Source organism: Cydia pomonella, chromosome 27, assembly GCF_033807575.1.
Source record: "Cydia pomonella isolate Wapato2018A chromosome 27, ilCydPomo1, whole genome shotgun sequence".
Lineage (NCBI taxonomy): Eukaryota > Metazoa > Arthropoda > Insecta > Lepidoptera > Tortricidae > Cydia > Cydia pomonella.
This window is the reverse complement of record NC_084729.1, coordinates 3009042-3024877: the sequence shown is the minus strand read 5'-3', so window position 1 is coordinate 3024877 and position 15836 is coordinate 3009042. Positions and strand designations below refer to the sequence as shown.

The window sequence follows — 15836 nt, the reverse complement described above, 5'->3', positions numbered from 1 at the left end:
CAGGTGATGCAGATTTTCTACCCCTACTCTATTCAGACGCATCCAAACGAGTTTCCAGGAGTGGATCCCAACGATTGTCCAAGAGACGCCAAGTTCGAGCAGTAAGTATATCTGCCTAAATAAGTCGTGAAAAAGCAGGAGCTGTTTATAGTTAGGGTTATTCAAACGTTTTGCTTGTTATCTATAATTTTCGGGTGTTTTTACACACTTTTATTTAGCTTCACCGCGTATCTTCTTTGTATAAATCTACATATATATATATATGTGTGCTTCAAATCTTGTAAGTTAAATTTGAACCACTTCCTGGTATCTGTTTGAGCTAAAATTTGGTATACTTACGTATTTCCGATGACTATGCAATAGTATGCTAACATGGAGCTGATCTGATGATGCAGTCGGAAGGTAGCCAAAGGAACTCTTCGATGGGATAACGTAAACACATTGATTTTAAGGCTCATTTGAAAGGTCTCTAGAAGTACTTGAAAGACATAAAAAAAAGAGAAAGTGCAGTCGGCAATAAAACTGTGTGTCAAAAATATTTTTGACGGTTACTTGTATATAAGTAAAACTATATATTTTCATTTTCAGAGCAATAAAGCTAAAATGTAACAACGCGCTGCACCCAGATCTCCACGGGCACTACAGGGAAGCCAAGTACACTCAGACCAAACACCACTGGTGGTGGAAAGCCAACAGGATCTTTAACCAACTGCAGTGCACAGCTTCCCACACAGGTCAGTCGTCTGTCAGTCACCTGTCAGTCATATGTCAGTCAACAACTCGCCTGGACCTGCGCGGGCTCCACATGGAAGCCAAGTACACTCAAACCAATCACCACTAGTAGTGGAAAGCCAACGGGATATTCAACCAACTGCAGTGCACAGCTTCCCACACAGGTCAGTCATCTGTCAGTCATATGTCAGTCAACAACTCGCTACGCCTGGACCTGCGCGGGCACTACAGGGAAGCCAAGTACACTCAAACCAAACACCACTGGTGGTGGAAAGCCAACAGGATCTTTAACCAACTGCAGTGCACAGCTTCCCACATAGGTCAGTCGTCTGTCAGTCATATGTCAGTCAACAACGCGCTACGCCTGGACCTGCACGGGCACCGCAGGGAAGCCAAGTACACTCAGACCAAACACCACTGGTGGTGGAAAGCCAACAGGATCTTTAACCAACTGCAGTGCACAGCTTCCCACATAGGTCAGTCGTCTGTCAGTCATATGTCAGTCAACAACGCGCTACGCCTGGACCTGCACGGGCACCGCAGGGAAGCCAAGTACACTCAAACCAAACACCACTGGTGGTGGAAAGCCAACAGGATCTTTAACCAACTGCAGTGCACAGCTTCCCACATAGGTCAGTCGTCTGTCAGTCATATGTCAGTCAACAACGCGCTACGCCTGGACCTGCACGGGCACCGCAGGGAAGCCAAGTACACTCAGACCAAACACCACTGGTGGTGAAAACCCAACAGGATATTCAACCAGCTGCAGTGCACAGCCTCCCACACAGGTCAGTCTCTGTCAGTCATATGTTAGTCAACAACACGCTACGCCTGGACCTGCGCGGGCAATACAGGGGAGCCAGGTACACTCAGACCAAACACCACTGGTGGTGGAAAGCCGACAGGATATTCAACAAGCTGCAGTGCACAGCTTCCCACACAGGTCAGTCGTCTGGTGTTTCACAATTTGTATCTATTGACTAATTATAGTTATTAAACTATATCTGACTTTCGATATTAGAAGTAATATGTTTATGGGAGTCAAAGGGATCCCAAACAAAATATATACAATGTACAAAGTTGAACTTGTCCCTATAAGGGATCTCTTCCAGTCAACCTTCATACAGATTATATCGATCCCGACATATTTTTTGTTGCCTATATCGGTTTAGCCTATGATTCTGATTATCAACACATCAAAAAAATCTGAGTCAAAAAATTATACTGTTGGACATGGACGGGCAAAATTTTAAATTATACGACCGTCTGGCCTAGTAGGTCACAACCCGACCCTGCCTATGAAGCTGATGGTCCCGGGTTCAAATCCTGGTAAGGGCATTTATTCGTGTGCTGAGTATGGATATTTGTTCCTGAGTCATGGGTGTTTTCTATGTATTTAAGTATTTATAAATATTTATATATTATATATATCGTTGTCTAAGTACCCTCAACACAAGCCTTATTGAGCTTACTGTGGGACTTAGTCAATTTGTGTAATATTGTCCTATAATATTTATTATTTATATTTATGCTATTCCTTTTGCCAACAATTATTGGACCTTCCCACAAAATTTTATGAGAATCGATTGAGAAAGCGATCTTTTGAAGAGAACAGCCGGACAATGATAACAGTTTTTGCTCAAGCTGAAACCGAAGACACCTCGCTCGTACTTCGTGCTCGCTCGGTTGATAAATAAATAAATCATTTATTTCGGACCAAGTTGATCCATAGCTTGGTAGTTACAGAGTATCTTAATAACTATGTTAGTGGAACAATACAAAAACTAAAAAAAACTACATATATTACACGATATCAATTGATAGGGGCAAGCAAGGCAAGGCAGATATAATCGTTGATTTATTAATTACAGGCATGGTGGTGTTCCTCGAAGAAGACCACTACGTGGCCGAGGATTTCCTCCACGTGCTCAACCTCATGAGGACCACGGCAGACAAGACGTGCCCTCAGTGCGAGCTGCTGTCGCTAGGAACTTATCTCAAGACCTACCAGTACCACGCTACGGCAGACAAGGTAAGAAAAAAAGAAAATTGTAAACATGGAGTCCATGCTTGATGTACGGACTTTGACGTAACAAAGTGGGTATAGTTTGGCAAGCCATTTCCGTCAGTAGAAAATAGCGGTTTTAAAAAATGTAGGAGTGTATTGTACTGGCATGGAAAATTTGAATTTCGCGTGTTTTTTTACTGGCAAAGTTTGTATGAGTGTAAATTTATATGAAATTATGACATTTATAGCGACACTATTACACTTTGTTCTGTCAATATCGGTGCAGAGTTAGTTTAGACGGGGTCTAATTAAAAATACTTATCGGAAATCAAAACCGCCTCAAAACAGAACAAGCCGCCTCGCGAGGAAATTGCCGCGCGAAGCAGCTCGGTTGCGGAGGCAGTGCGGCCGCGGCGCGTCTACACAGACCGAGCTGCCTCGCGCGGCAATTTTCTTCGCGAGGCAGCTTCCGTGTGGACCCGCTTAATGTTCAACGTTAAAAGAGTCAACGCAAAAGAACTAGAAACGTGACAAAGTGGTATAAAAAACCCTAAGAAAACTTTGTCTTTGTGGGTTATAAATGGTTCTATTGTGGCCTAGGGCTCTATTTGTTATAATTTATAAACACAAAAATATAACAATATCTAAAAGATTTTTAGGCTTTTTTTTTATATATTAACACAAGCTTTTTATTTAATGTATACACTTGCTAACTGTGCGTAGCACTGAATGTGCTTTAAAATTAATTTAAGAAATGCTTGCTTGAAACCAAGCATCCGTTATGCCAAGAAAAAAAATGTGTATACAGGTAATTCACTTCTACACTCTCGCGGTCGCCATTTGCCTCGACACTGACACATGACATGCGTAAGTGTAAATGCGGTGTTAGAATCTCTACCGACGGTAACACATTTAAATGACAATACGTTACCCTTAAGCCTTACTACGTCGAGTTAAGCTCGTCCAGCAAGCTCGTCCGAATTTCACCTTTCCGTACAAACGGCGTTTCGTTCTCATTTTAAAACTACGTGTTGTATTGTAATGAAACAGCATTGCACACTTGAACATACAATTTCATGAGGTATATCTATGCCTGTAATTTCTTTAACAAATGAAATAAAGCAAAAACAAGTTTTGTATGAATATTCGCTGTATTTTTTTAACTATGGTATCTGAAATTTAATTCTTTGAATGTACAAAGTGTACGGCAGGTAGAAAAGTACAAGTACTTTAATTTGCCTAGAAAATGGGTTGGAAAGTAAATGATTTCATATGAAACACTTAGTGTATGGATTTCTTGGCATAGCGTTTAACACTAAACACATACTAATAACTAAATCTAGTCTGCAATTTAAATCCAGAAATGCATTATTTTATTAATGTTTTATTATTAGTATTTGTTTTAGCAAATTGCAAGTAAATGAAATTAACGTATTGATTTTATTATTATATACTGGAATTGCATATATACAAGTGCAATTATGTTTTTGTTAACGCACCACGTATCAGTAACAATACATACTCACTAAACGGAGAAACATATGCAATTAAAATAATTTAGGCATTAGTAAGAATAATAATGTAGTTTTTTAATTTGCACGTTCGTAACTTTTGTTTTTTAAAAGTTACGAATGTGGAATAAGTGAAATGTCTTTACTCAATCCTGTATTTTGTTTCTCCTTTAGTGTATTATGTTTATAATTGGTCAAGGAAAATGTCTAATTATAAAACGCGTTTTTAAATTATAAAATATCTTAATTTAAGCAAAAAAATATTTAAAACGCGCCGAACTGTTACGAAATGTTCCCTAGTTACGACGTAGATATTTTCTTTGGCAACTCCCACCCTAAACCATGTTTCACACGCAACAGCGAAAGAAGCAGCTGACTCTGTCGTACATCCAGCAAGTGCGTGCAGCCAACGAGGAGCGACGCAGACGGAAGATGGACTCGACGAGTTGGAACTATCAAGTGTACCCGAATTTATACGGGTACACGCAAAAGGTTAAGAAGCTTCAAGCTTAGGTAGCAAGGTAGTTTGGTTTGGGGTATTGAGCATGTTTTACAAAAAACACATATTATCACAACTATTTTACAAGCTTTTATTTAACTTGCCCTGTTAGTATGTATGTTAGAGTGAGTCAAATATTGGAAGCTAAATTTGACCCACTTCCCGATTGAGCTGAAATATTGCATACATATGTAAATAGGATGACAATGCAATATTATGATGACATGGAGCTGATCGGATGATGGAGACAGGAGGTGCCCATGGGGGCTCTGTGATAAAACAACGCAAACTTGGGGATGTTAGAATTGTCTCGATGAGTATTAGTTGCCTGTGCAAAGAAAAGTACAGTTGACGATAAGAGCTTATACCAAAATTTTAATTTTTCTTTTCTACAATGAGAATAATAAAGTCGATCCACTTCCCAGATACAAATGCTAGACATTACGCCATTAAAACTTAAATGTTCTAGTTTACTTACAAAGAATAGATGTGTTAAAACGAAGACAATGATGGAGTGGCTCAAATTTAGATACCTATTGAAGCCTAAAAAACTATAGACCAATTAAACCTGTATTTAACCATTATGTGCATTAAATGTATTGAGTATTGAGTAAAATACTGGCCTGGATGTCGACTTATAATAAATAGATAGTATATTAATATTGCCTACAATGTTACGCCATACGCTTAAATAGATAAATAAATACTTATACGAGAAATAACATGTTATAGCCACAACTATACAGCTGAATAGATGGACTTACACGGCACCGATTATTTACAGTTATAAAGAGAAGTTGCTATCGTTGTTTCTTAGATATTAAAAATTCCGTGGACTTAATTCTTATATTTACCGATATACTGAAATAATTTATAATCAAATGGGTTTGGTTAGTTAGTAAAATACTAAAACATTGCTCAAAACCCCTGTTATTGTTAATAGGAATAGTTGTAGATACAATACGCTTTAATACTGTTATTCAGAAAACTTAACAAGCTTCAAATGTTCTTTTTTTTGTTTGTAACAAACACAATTATGCCGAAATAATATTTGTGGTTTGTATAATGTTTTTGAATAACGGCAAAAGTATAGCTTTGCATTGTACATAGCATTCGCTACCTTTAGATTAGTTATCTGTAAGGGTAAATTTGACGGGACTGCTTGTATTTTACATTTTAACATGCATATATCATATTCGATAATACTCTGGTTAGTACTATTAGTAGATATTATTCTGCTCTATAATATTAATCTCTCAAAGTCCTGATGCATTACTCCTTCTTACAAGTCGTGTGTGCTCTATGCCATATGTATGTTTTTTTTTTAATTTAATCTGGGCGTGAGAATATCCTGATGCATTACACTTTTTACAAGTCGTGTGTGTTCTATGCCATATGTATGTTTTTTTTTCATTTAATATGGGCGTGAGAGAATGAAAATGGATGTCTTAAGCAAGCTCTTTTCATGCTATTACTTAAAAGTTGTTATTATTTATTAGAGAAATACAATTTCTTAATAGATGACCCCTGTGGTTAAGCTTAGTTTATTAGCAGTTGGCTAATTCCATTAAAGTGTATTTTTTGTTTTAAAGTAAAATATCGTGATTATAGTCACGGTATAAAAACATATAATTCCTAATAAAATGAGGTTATTGCATGCCTAGTTTTACGTTATATTTTAAGGAGTTGCGAAACTTGTTTCAGCAAGTTACGAAACTGAAATCTGTTTATCTTTCATGAGCAGTAGTAAAATGTAGGGAGTAATTTTTATTCTTGGGGAAAAGATACCATTTTTAGTTGCATAGTTATTTATTGCGTTTTAAAAACGGTGGTTGCACTCGTTGACAATCGGAAATGGTTAATTTTGCCCAAGAACAATATATTTAGAGACTTATTGACTTACTTACCAAGTTACCATGATATGCTCAGTGGTAACAATTGTGCTTGGTTGTGGATATTATGCAATGGATTCTGTATATATTCAATAGCTGGATATCCTTACAGCGTTTAGATCTCACCTCTAGCCTCTAGCACAGGGGTGACAGAATGGCGGACCGCGGTCCGGATCCGGAACAATGAGAAACGGACCGCGATGGTCATTTTATTTTAAAAACCGAACAGTGGTTTGTGCAGTGTTTGTTTCGCAAGCACAACAACTCCGTATCTTGCTTGTCGCTCGTTATTTACCTTGATATAGAACTTATGACTAAACTTTAGCTCTTTACGATATAGATTTTTGTATGAATAAGAAATTGCTAAGATTTTTACTAATAGAATTGATTTAGTACAATTTAACAGTAAATTTATTGGAATCTTTATTGCATACCTCAATAGTAACTGCCGTTTTCAAGAAAAGGATATATAGATTGTGGATTGTTATTAAGGCATTGCTACTATAAAAATGCAAATAAATACCGCTGCTATAGATAACCGAGTAGTACTGTTTACTGAAAACTTTGTCTTATTTATATTTTACGATAAAATTTGCTGTTATAACTTTGTACAGTAAGCTGCAGAGTTAAGTGACCCCCCCGCTATAAATTTCTATGCTAGTAGGGTCACTGAACTCTGCAGCTTATTGTTCTTGCATTATGTGTCGTTACCTATTTCATTTGCCTTAAGTGACTTAATTTGCATATTACAGTAAAAAAAACATATTCTATCTATTTCCCAAGTACATTTTCAATGCGCTAGAATTATGTTCTAATGCTACGTATAGTTTGACTTTAATAAGTACATAAGAAATTCTATCTATTTCTATAGTGATTAGAGTAGCCCTATAGTGTTTATGGTCTTAATTAGATTAATATTTGCATGTCTCGTTTATAAGCCTGTATTGCTTTCGATGCTAGCACTTGTCATGGTTTTCATTTGCCTGTTAACTATGTAATAATATCTAATTTAAGTTATAATTAACTCCTATTTAATTACTAACCATGAGTGTGCATGTTTTTTTATTTAGTTATTTCTAACAAAAAATAACTAGGTTTTAATCTGTAAGGTTAGTAAAAGTGTTTAAGACATTGAAATATAGTCGGTCAAGCTATTTCCGTCAATAGAAAAAAGCGGTATATTTTATTTATTTAGCAAAGTATTATCGTCCCAAGAAAATTTGAAATTCGAAAATGTCTACTGACTAACTTGTTTGACCGACTATATATGTATTATAATCTACTTTCGAAACCAATTACGAAATTTAGTCCCTGATTCGTAATTATTTTAGAGTAATAGTTTTGTCTATGTACTTAACATATTTCTATCTTCCTGGTTAATGTAGTCTGAAACCCAACAAATTAAAATGACAGATCGATATACTCACAAATCATGTCCAACTCGTGATAGAGTCTGTGCGGAAAGAAAAAAGTCATAGGATGTATTGGTTCTCATATATTTCATGACTCTTCTCCTTCCCTACAGACCATGGACCACGGATAGTTTAAAATCTTCTAAAATACGCCTTAAAGATTACAAACATTAAGCTTGAAGGGTTCTTACCTGCAAGAATACTGTCCATACTCGGGAGCAAATAATGAAATAATATCAAATATCACTATCGTTACTCATACAATAATGAGTAAACTTAAAAAAATACCCAATCTGTAGCATCACTCAAGGAGAAGCTTAAAAAATTGTGGCTTTCCGATACTTTGGTTACGACTTCCTAGTTCCATTGAGTACTGCTACTTTTTTAATTTCCTTTACTTTTCTGGTTCGAATTCATATCTATTTATATTATATATTGAATATTTATTTATTTTTATTTATATATATATGTATGCATTATTTTATGGTTATTTTTCTATCTATATATATTTGTATCAATGTGTATTCAAAACGTGCATTACATTAATTGTACACTTTTGTTTGCGTTTGTCATTCATTCACCGTTATTTCTGTTTGACTCATTTCCTCAAAGGTTGACTGGAAGAGATCCCATACAGGGATAAATTCGCATTTGTTGTATTTAATTTACTCTGTAACTGTGTTTTTATTTCTATGTACAATAAAGTATATACATACATACATACATAAAATACCACGTAAAGCGCCTAAACTGGAACTTCAATATGCATACTTCTGCGGAGTTTTTTGTGATGCATAAAAAGTATAAAAATACTATAAATAATACTTTTTTTTTTAGTTAAATGGGACTGCCCCATCAGATTCTATATATCGGAGCGGCCAAGGCGCTCACAAATATCTGAACACAACTCTATTGTCAAGACGTTAGAGTGCGTGTTCAGATATTTTAAGCACCTCGGCCGCTCCGATATATCTGATGGATGACAACTGTATTTGTAAATAGTCGGTCGATTTACGGCACACGACATGTCATTTTACTATGTTGGGGTAACACGCACTTCATTCCACACAGATCGAGCCGCCTCGCGAGGAAATTGCCGCGCGAAGCAGCTCAGTCTGTGTAGACGTGCCTCGGCTACATTGCCTCGGGCCAGGCACGTCTAATGACCTCCAAGATACATTTATCCCATGGCCCTTTTTCAACTTATAATACTTTCAGGTGGAGATCACACCGTGGCACTCCAGCATCCACAACATGGGCATGGTCTTCAACAGGACCGTGTGGAACTCCATCATGTCTCTGCAGGTATACTTTTTTTTTGACAAAGTGGGAATACATTTGTGTGTCGTGTGTGTGGGATTCGAGAACTTGGCCTTACCCACTAAATCCACTCCGGCGTATCACCCTCTTTGCCGAATATGGGAATACTGGGATCGAGGACATTCCACAACGGCGCCCTATCACCAGGCCTCCCGCACTATGGCGGGGGTGGGCGGGTCAGAAACGCCCGACACCCCGCCGACTACGTGTATGGGCCCACTAGAGTTCGAGCACGAACATAAACTCTCCGCCGTCGACCACGCCGCCTGCGACGGAGAGGAAGCGCGTCAGTAGCTGCTTCTCGCTCTCTCTCCGCCTCCTCCTTCTGCGACATGACTTCTTCGCAATTTGTATTTGTTCCCGTGTTATGGATGTTAATCTATATATCTAAGTATGGATTTATCTGTTTAAGTATGTATATCTCCGACTAGTACACATAGTACAAGCTTTGCTTAGTTTGGGGCTAGGTTGAGTGTATGATTGCTAAAACATGTTTGTTCTAACTAGTGACATTATATAATTATATGTAGGTTTCAATAGAAATAAAGATTCGCAGAATAGTGGCTTAGGTTAGGTTAAAACTGTGACCCCCAACCAACGAATATCTAGCATAAGTAGGTAAAAAAAATATATATATAAAAAAAAAATTGGGACTGCGACCCCGTATATAAAATAAAGTTTTTGATTGTATAAAGTATGCTGTCATATTAAAATATAATATAACCATAGCCATTAGACAATGTCTTTATACTAGTTAAAAATTAATATAAAAATAAGCATTATATCAATTACGGCTTAGATTAAATCATGATATAAGAAAATCAACGTATTAACACATTCACTGCCAGAAAAAAAACGGCGCACTACGCCAGAAACCGGTGGTCTATAGCTGCGTACAAAACAACCCGCCCAGCGGGTTGTCCGGCATCTGAACAAAGTTCACGAGCGCCCACCAGGTGGGTTCCCGGCAGTGAATGTGTTAATTACTTTTGTCACTGTACGTTAGCACGTCCACACACAGCAGTGAGCGTATGATGATGCCTATTATTATGGGCGTAAAGATGATATTCCCACTTTTTTATACCACATATTAAGAAAATATTTTCTATCTTACTACATACTTATATAATTCTGTATTTCAGGATCAGTTCTGCGAATACGATGATTACAATTGGGACTACTCGTTGCTGCATCTCTCTCAGAACAGAAAGGGACGGGAGAAGTTCAAGGTCATGATGTGTAAGGGGCCGAGGGTGTTCCATATTGGAGAATGGTGAGTTCCACGTGGAATAAATTCCTTTCAGGGTCAATTTTGCCAGTATGACTACAACTGGACCTCTTTCTCTCGGAACAGAAAGGGACGGAAGTTCAAGGTCATGATGTGTAAGGGGCCGAGGGTGTTCCATATTGGAGAATGGTGAGTTTCACGTGGAATAAATTCCTTTCAGGGTCAATTTTGCCAGTATGACTACAACTGGACCTCTTTCTCTCGGAACAGAAAGGGACGGAAGTTCAAGGTCATGATGTGAATGGGGCCGAGGATGTTCCATATTGGAGAATGGTGAGTTCCACGTGGAATAAATTCCTTTCAGGGTCAATTTTGCCAGTATGACTACAGCTGGAACTCTTTCTCTCAGAACAGAAAGGGACGGAAGTTCAAGGTCATGATGTGTATGGGGCCGAGGATGTTCCATATTGGAGAATGGTGAGTTCCACGTGGAATAATTCCTTTCAGGGTCATTTCTGCCAGTATGACTACAACTGTAACTCATTGCTGCATATCTCTCAGAACAGAAAGGGATGGAAGTTCAAGGTCATGATGTGTAAGGGGCCGAGGGTGTTCCATATTGACGAATGGTGAGTTCCACGTGGAATTTCGGATACTTCCCATATGTCTGTATGAGGGTTTCTGAGAACTTTCCCAGCTTAATGGAAAATTTTTGCCAGTTGCACTTCTGTAGCTCATTAACCTTTTAACCGCTTAGAATTTTTCATCGAGCGTGCTTGGTTCGCCGCCAGTACGAAGTTGCACGAATTTTTGTCTTATTTATCAGACTGCCGCGAAATGAGCTGGATATTGTATGTCTTATATATCAGACCACGGCGGTTAAAAGTTAAACATTATGGCTGTGTATGTGGTGTTTAAGAGAAGGTGTGGTGTTGAAGGAATTCGTTGTTTTTGACCCTAGCAATGATTTTTTTCAACACAGATTAATATTATCCACCAATCAATATCTGTGTCGGACTGTTTTGCTGTTTTCGTTTTTTTTTTTAGCGCGGAACACTTCAAACAGCGCAACAGCGCCCTAATTAAGTATGCCGCAAGGAAAAGCATGCTATTCGATAACGATATCAATTAGGCAAAAATCAAAACAGTCTGGCACAGATAACTTCATTATTATTTCGATTTCAAAATTTCGTTACGGATTGCTAAATATTGGCGCGTAGGTATATGTTCGATAAATCGTACTATGTCTGGGAAGGGGTTAAGTTTTAGAGGAGGAAACAATCGAGTACGAAACATCGATTTTTGGGATTTTTACGCAGGATTCCTATAAAGCTGCAATTGTCCTTGTCGCACAAATTTTTAGAGCCTTCTCTATCGCACGCACGTTATTATATTGACGTCCTGCCGATGATGCCGACCGCAATGACACTGCAAGCGGGAAAGCAATATCTTTACGCGCGTGCGATAGAGGTAGAAACAGTTGGGTCAATGTACGAAATTCCTCGTTCGCATCTTTTTGCTGAGGGAAAAATTGACACTGGCCGATAACGATTTTTTATTATCCCCAGCGGCCTCCACCACAAGAAATCCAACTGCAACGCGAATCTAGTCATCAGCAAGGTCCAAAAGCTCCTTCAAACCACGAAGCATCTCCTGTATCCTAAGAGGTTGACGGCATCCATCAACCCTGGCGGCGCCAAGCACAACAAGAAGTTGGTGAAAGGCAATGGCGGGTGGGGGGATCGAAGGTAAGTCAACTGTCACTAGCAACTGTCAAAATGACATCACGATGGACAAACAACGAAGCATCTTCTGTATCCTAAGAGATTGAAGATTTCCATGAAGCCTGGGGGCGCCAAGCATAACAAAAAGTTGGTGAAAGGCAATGGCGGGTGGGGGGATCGAAGGTAAGTCAATTTGTAAACTGTCACTAGGCAACTCTTAAAATGACATCACAATGAACCAATATGGACAAACAACGAAGCATCTCCTGTATCCTAAGAGGTTGATGGCATCCATAAACCCTGGCGGCGCCAAGCACAACAAAAAAAATGGTGAAAGGCAATGGGGGGTGGGGGGATCGAAGGTTAGTCAACTGTCACTAGGCAACTGCCAAAACACAATTTCCAATAGACCAAGCCTATTCTGTTGTAGTTTTCGTGAGACGTTAAGGAGGATAAGAAAGCCTTGTTTCTATCTATCTTATCCTATTGAACCCAGGCAGGCTTGTCTGAATCAAGAGCAGGGAATATGACTATTATACAACAATGTTTTTTTTTCAGAGATCAAGAGATGTGCACAAACATGACCAAGATAGACCGGCAATTGAAGAAATACGTGTATTTTGCATAAATGCAGTTAAAAACAAAAAAAAAATTGGTCAGAGGAAAAACATGCTATTATTTTCTAACGCTACGCCATAGAGATATAAATAAAGTTAGAGCGCTCACTTCATACGTAGGTAAAAATCTATTTATATTAATTATTAAGAGAGCTCTGCGAAAACTTATTTGTAATACGATTTAAGACTGGAAACCTCAAATCACCTTAACTGGAAACCTCATATCCTCAAACTTTCAAAGCAACTTTCCTCTTTTATATACACACTCCAGCATCTCAAACGCGGCACCGGCTTCAATACGGCTCTCACGGCGTACTACGCTTTTGCCTATTCAAGAATGTCTTATGGTCTAGTCTTGTGGGGACAAAGTACCGAAGTCGATAAAATCTTTATTCTTCAAAAGAAATGCATAACAATTCTTGCCAATATTAATCTTATGGAAATGGAATCCTGCCAGCCATTCTTTATTAAATTTAAAATACTGACCTTAACTTCCATGTATATCTTTGAATGCAGTAAATTTGCAAGAAAATATTTGAACTTTATACCCCAATAACTCACTAAAAACTCAGGAAAAGACTACATTCACTAAACTATTAAAAATATTAAAATTAAAGCGAAACCTATAAACCTAGAATATGTTATGCTGAAGCGATCGACATCAAAATCAAAGTGATTTAAGATTTAGTTAGTGGAAATCGTTATCTCCCTAAATGAAAATTTCATATAAAAAGTATCGTTATTTCGTTAGGATCGCAAAGCTATACTCTCTTAAACTTAAGAAGTTTAAGCTATTTTTAAACTTATTATTAATATTTTTCACTGTATCTCCCATACAACTTATCTCAAGGAAACGAATCTATGGAGTGAGCACTCCAAGCTTACTTATTTCTCTATGGCTACGCCAAGAAGAGATGGTATTCTCATGTTAGCACAAAGAATGTGAATAATATTAAGTTTTTGCTATTGCTAGAGACAGACGTGCAACCAGACTATACATAGTGGGCCGAAGTAACCCGACAAATGTTAACTTTGCACGCGACGCCTATTACTTATACATTTACATACACTGGTCTGTCGGGGGCAATTTTGGTTTGAAGTTAAATAGTGCGAGAAATAAAACTAAACTAATAAATTTACTGCCATCTTTAGACATGATTAAAACTTTTAGAACGCCATTTAACTTTGATCCTTATTCTTTCACAGATATGTGTTAAATTTGTTAAATATCGAAAAGTGGCGCCATTTTACCGGACATAGGCTAAAGGTTGTGGCGCCATCGCTCAAAACGATGCCTGTGTGACGATACCTTTGGCCTTTGATCTGTTAGATGGCGCTACTTTTCGATATTTAACAAATTTAACACATGTCAGTGAAAGTTGCTGGCGTACATAGGCTACGGAGACTGCTTACCATCAGGCGGACCGTATGCTTGTTTGCCACCGACGTAGTATAAAAAAAAAAAGTATAAGGATCAAAGTCAAATGGCGTTCTAAAAGTTTTAATCATGTGTCGAAAGATGGCAATAAATTTACTGTGTCTACAAAGTTTTCTTTGACAATCCACCTCTATTTCAAATTCTCTTTCGTTTATAAGTCGATATCGATGAAATATTTACATTTCATAATACCATTACCATAATACCATGACGACGGGCTGGCCTAGTGGGTAGTGACCCTGCCTATGAAGCTGATGGTCCCGGGTTCAAATCCTGGTAAGAGCATATATTTGTGTGATGAACACGGATATTTGTTTCTGAGTCATGGGTGTTTTCTATGTATTTATAATTATATATTATATATATCGTTGTCTAGGTACCTACAACACAAGCCTTATTGAGCTTACTGTGGGACTTAGTCAATTTGTGTAATAATGTCCTATAATATTTATTTATTATTATTATTATTGTTTAATTTTCAAAGATCACAATCGTTATTTGGCCACATTTGAATAATTTCATTCATTAGTTGTCCATGCAATGTTCATCTTGCCGTACATATAAATAAATAATCATAAATCTTTTTTTTACCATAAATCATTTATTTTCGTGGTAAAACTTAAATTACATACAGAAGTATGTATATTACAATGTATGTATTATGGTTATTGGTATGTTATTATATACCTATTGTTTACTAGCAATAAGTTAAAGTTTGCCGGGTTATTACAGGCCACTATGTATATAAAAAAATGGCACATGATTAGGGTTTTTCGATAAAGCGCCCGTAACACGATACAACTCGTCTCTTTATATTTAGTAAAGTGTGAAAAGGACGGAAAGTCGCAATAGTGCTAGTCTTTTTGACATGTTCAAGTAGACGCTAGGCGTCAGGTTTGAGACAGAAATAGCTCTGTCCCACTCAAGCGAAGAGGCGCAGTGAAGAAAAATTAAAACACTTATATTTTGTAACTATTAAGATACTAACAATATAATCAAATCTAGCTACTATAGATAGTATTTTTAAAACTCGATGGGTACGCTGACAGATACAATACAGTTTTGCGAGATTTGTCATTTTTAGGTTATAAACTATATGGAGATGACCAGAGGCCGGAATTCTCTTGATAGTTTGAATTGTCATAGTGTTAATATGTCATTTGTATTGCGACAGACTATTAAACTTCACGCCAATGTGTCACATGTAGTGGGACAGGTTATTAAACTTCATGTCAATGTGTCACTTGTAGTGGGACAGACTTATTAACTTCATGTCAATGTGTCACTTGTAGTGGGACAGACTTATTAACTTCATGTGAATGTGTCACATGTAGTGGGACAGGCTATTAAACTTCATGCCAATGTGTCACTTGTAGTGGGACAGACTTATTAAATTCATGTGAATGTGTCACATGTAGTGGGACAGGCTATTAAACTTCATGTCTATGTGTCACT

General features: G+C 37.6%; 1 protein-coding gene across 4 annotated transcripts in view; it reads left to right on the top strand.

The window, feature by feature from the left end:
* LOC133532743 (alpha-1,6-mannosyl-glycoprotein 2-beta-N-acetylglucosaminyltransferase-like) overlaps positions 1-14828 on the top strand; it is a 63882-nt gene extending 49054 nt beyond the window's left edge. For 2 of the 4 annotated variants that reach the window (XM_061871530.1, XM_061871529.1), the window contains 8 exons: positions 4-101; positions 589-734; positions 2604-2764; positions 4612-4743; positions 9273-9359; positions 10517-10647; positions 12171-12350; positions 12885-14828. In XM_061871530.1, the coding sequence (XP_061727514.1) occupies positions 4-101; positions 589-734; positions 2604-2764; positions 4612-4743; positions 9273-9359; positions 10517-10647; positions 12171-12350; positions 12885-12954 (1005 nt within the window). In that variant the 3' untranslated portion in view covers positions 12955-14828. The remainder of the gene's footprint in view (positions 1-3; positions 102-588; positions 735-2603; positions 2765-4611; positions 4744-9272; positions 9360-10516; positions 10648-12170; positions 12351-12884) is intronic. The other 2 variants (XM_061871532.1, XM_061871531.1) reach the window with 1 other exon arrangement.
* The last annotated feature ends 1008 nt before the right edge of the window (positions 14829-15836 follow it).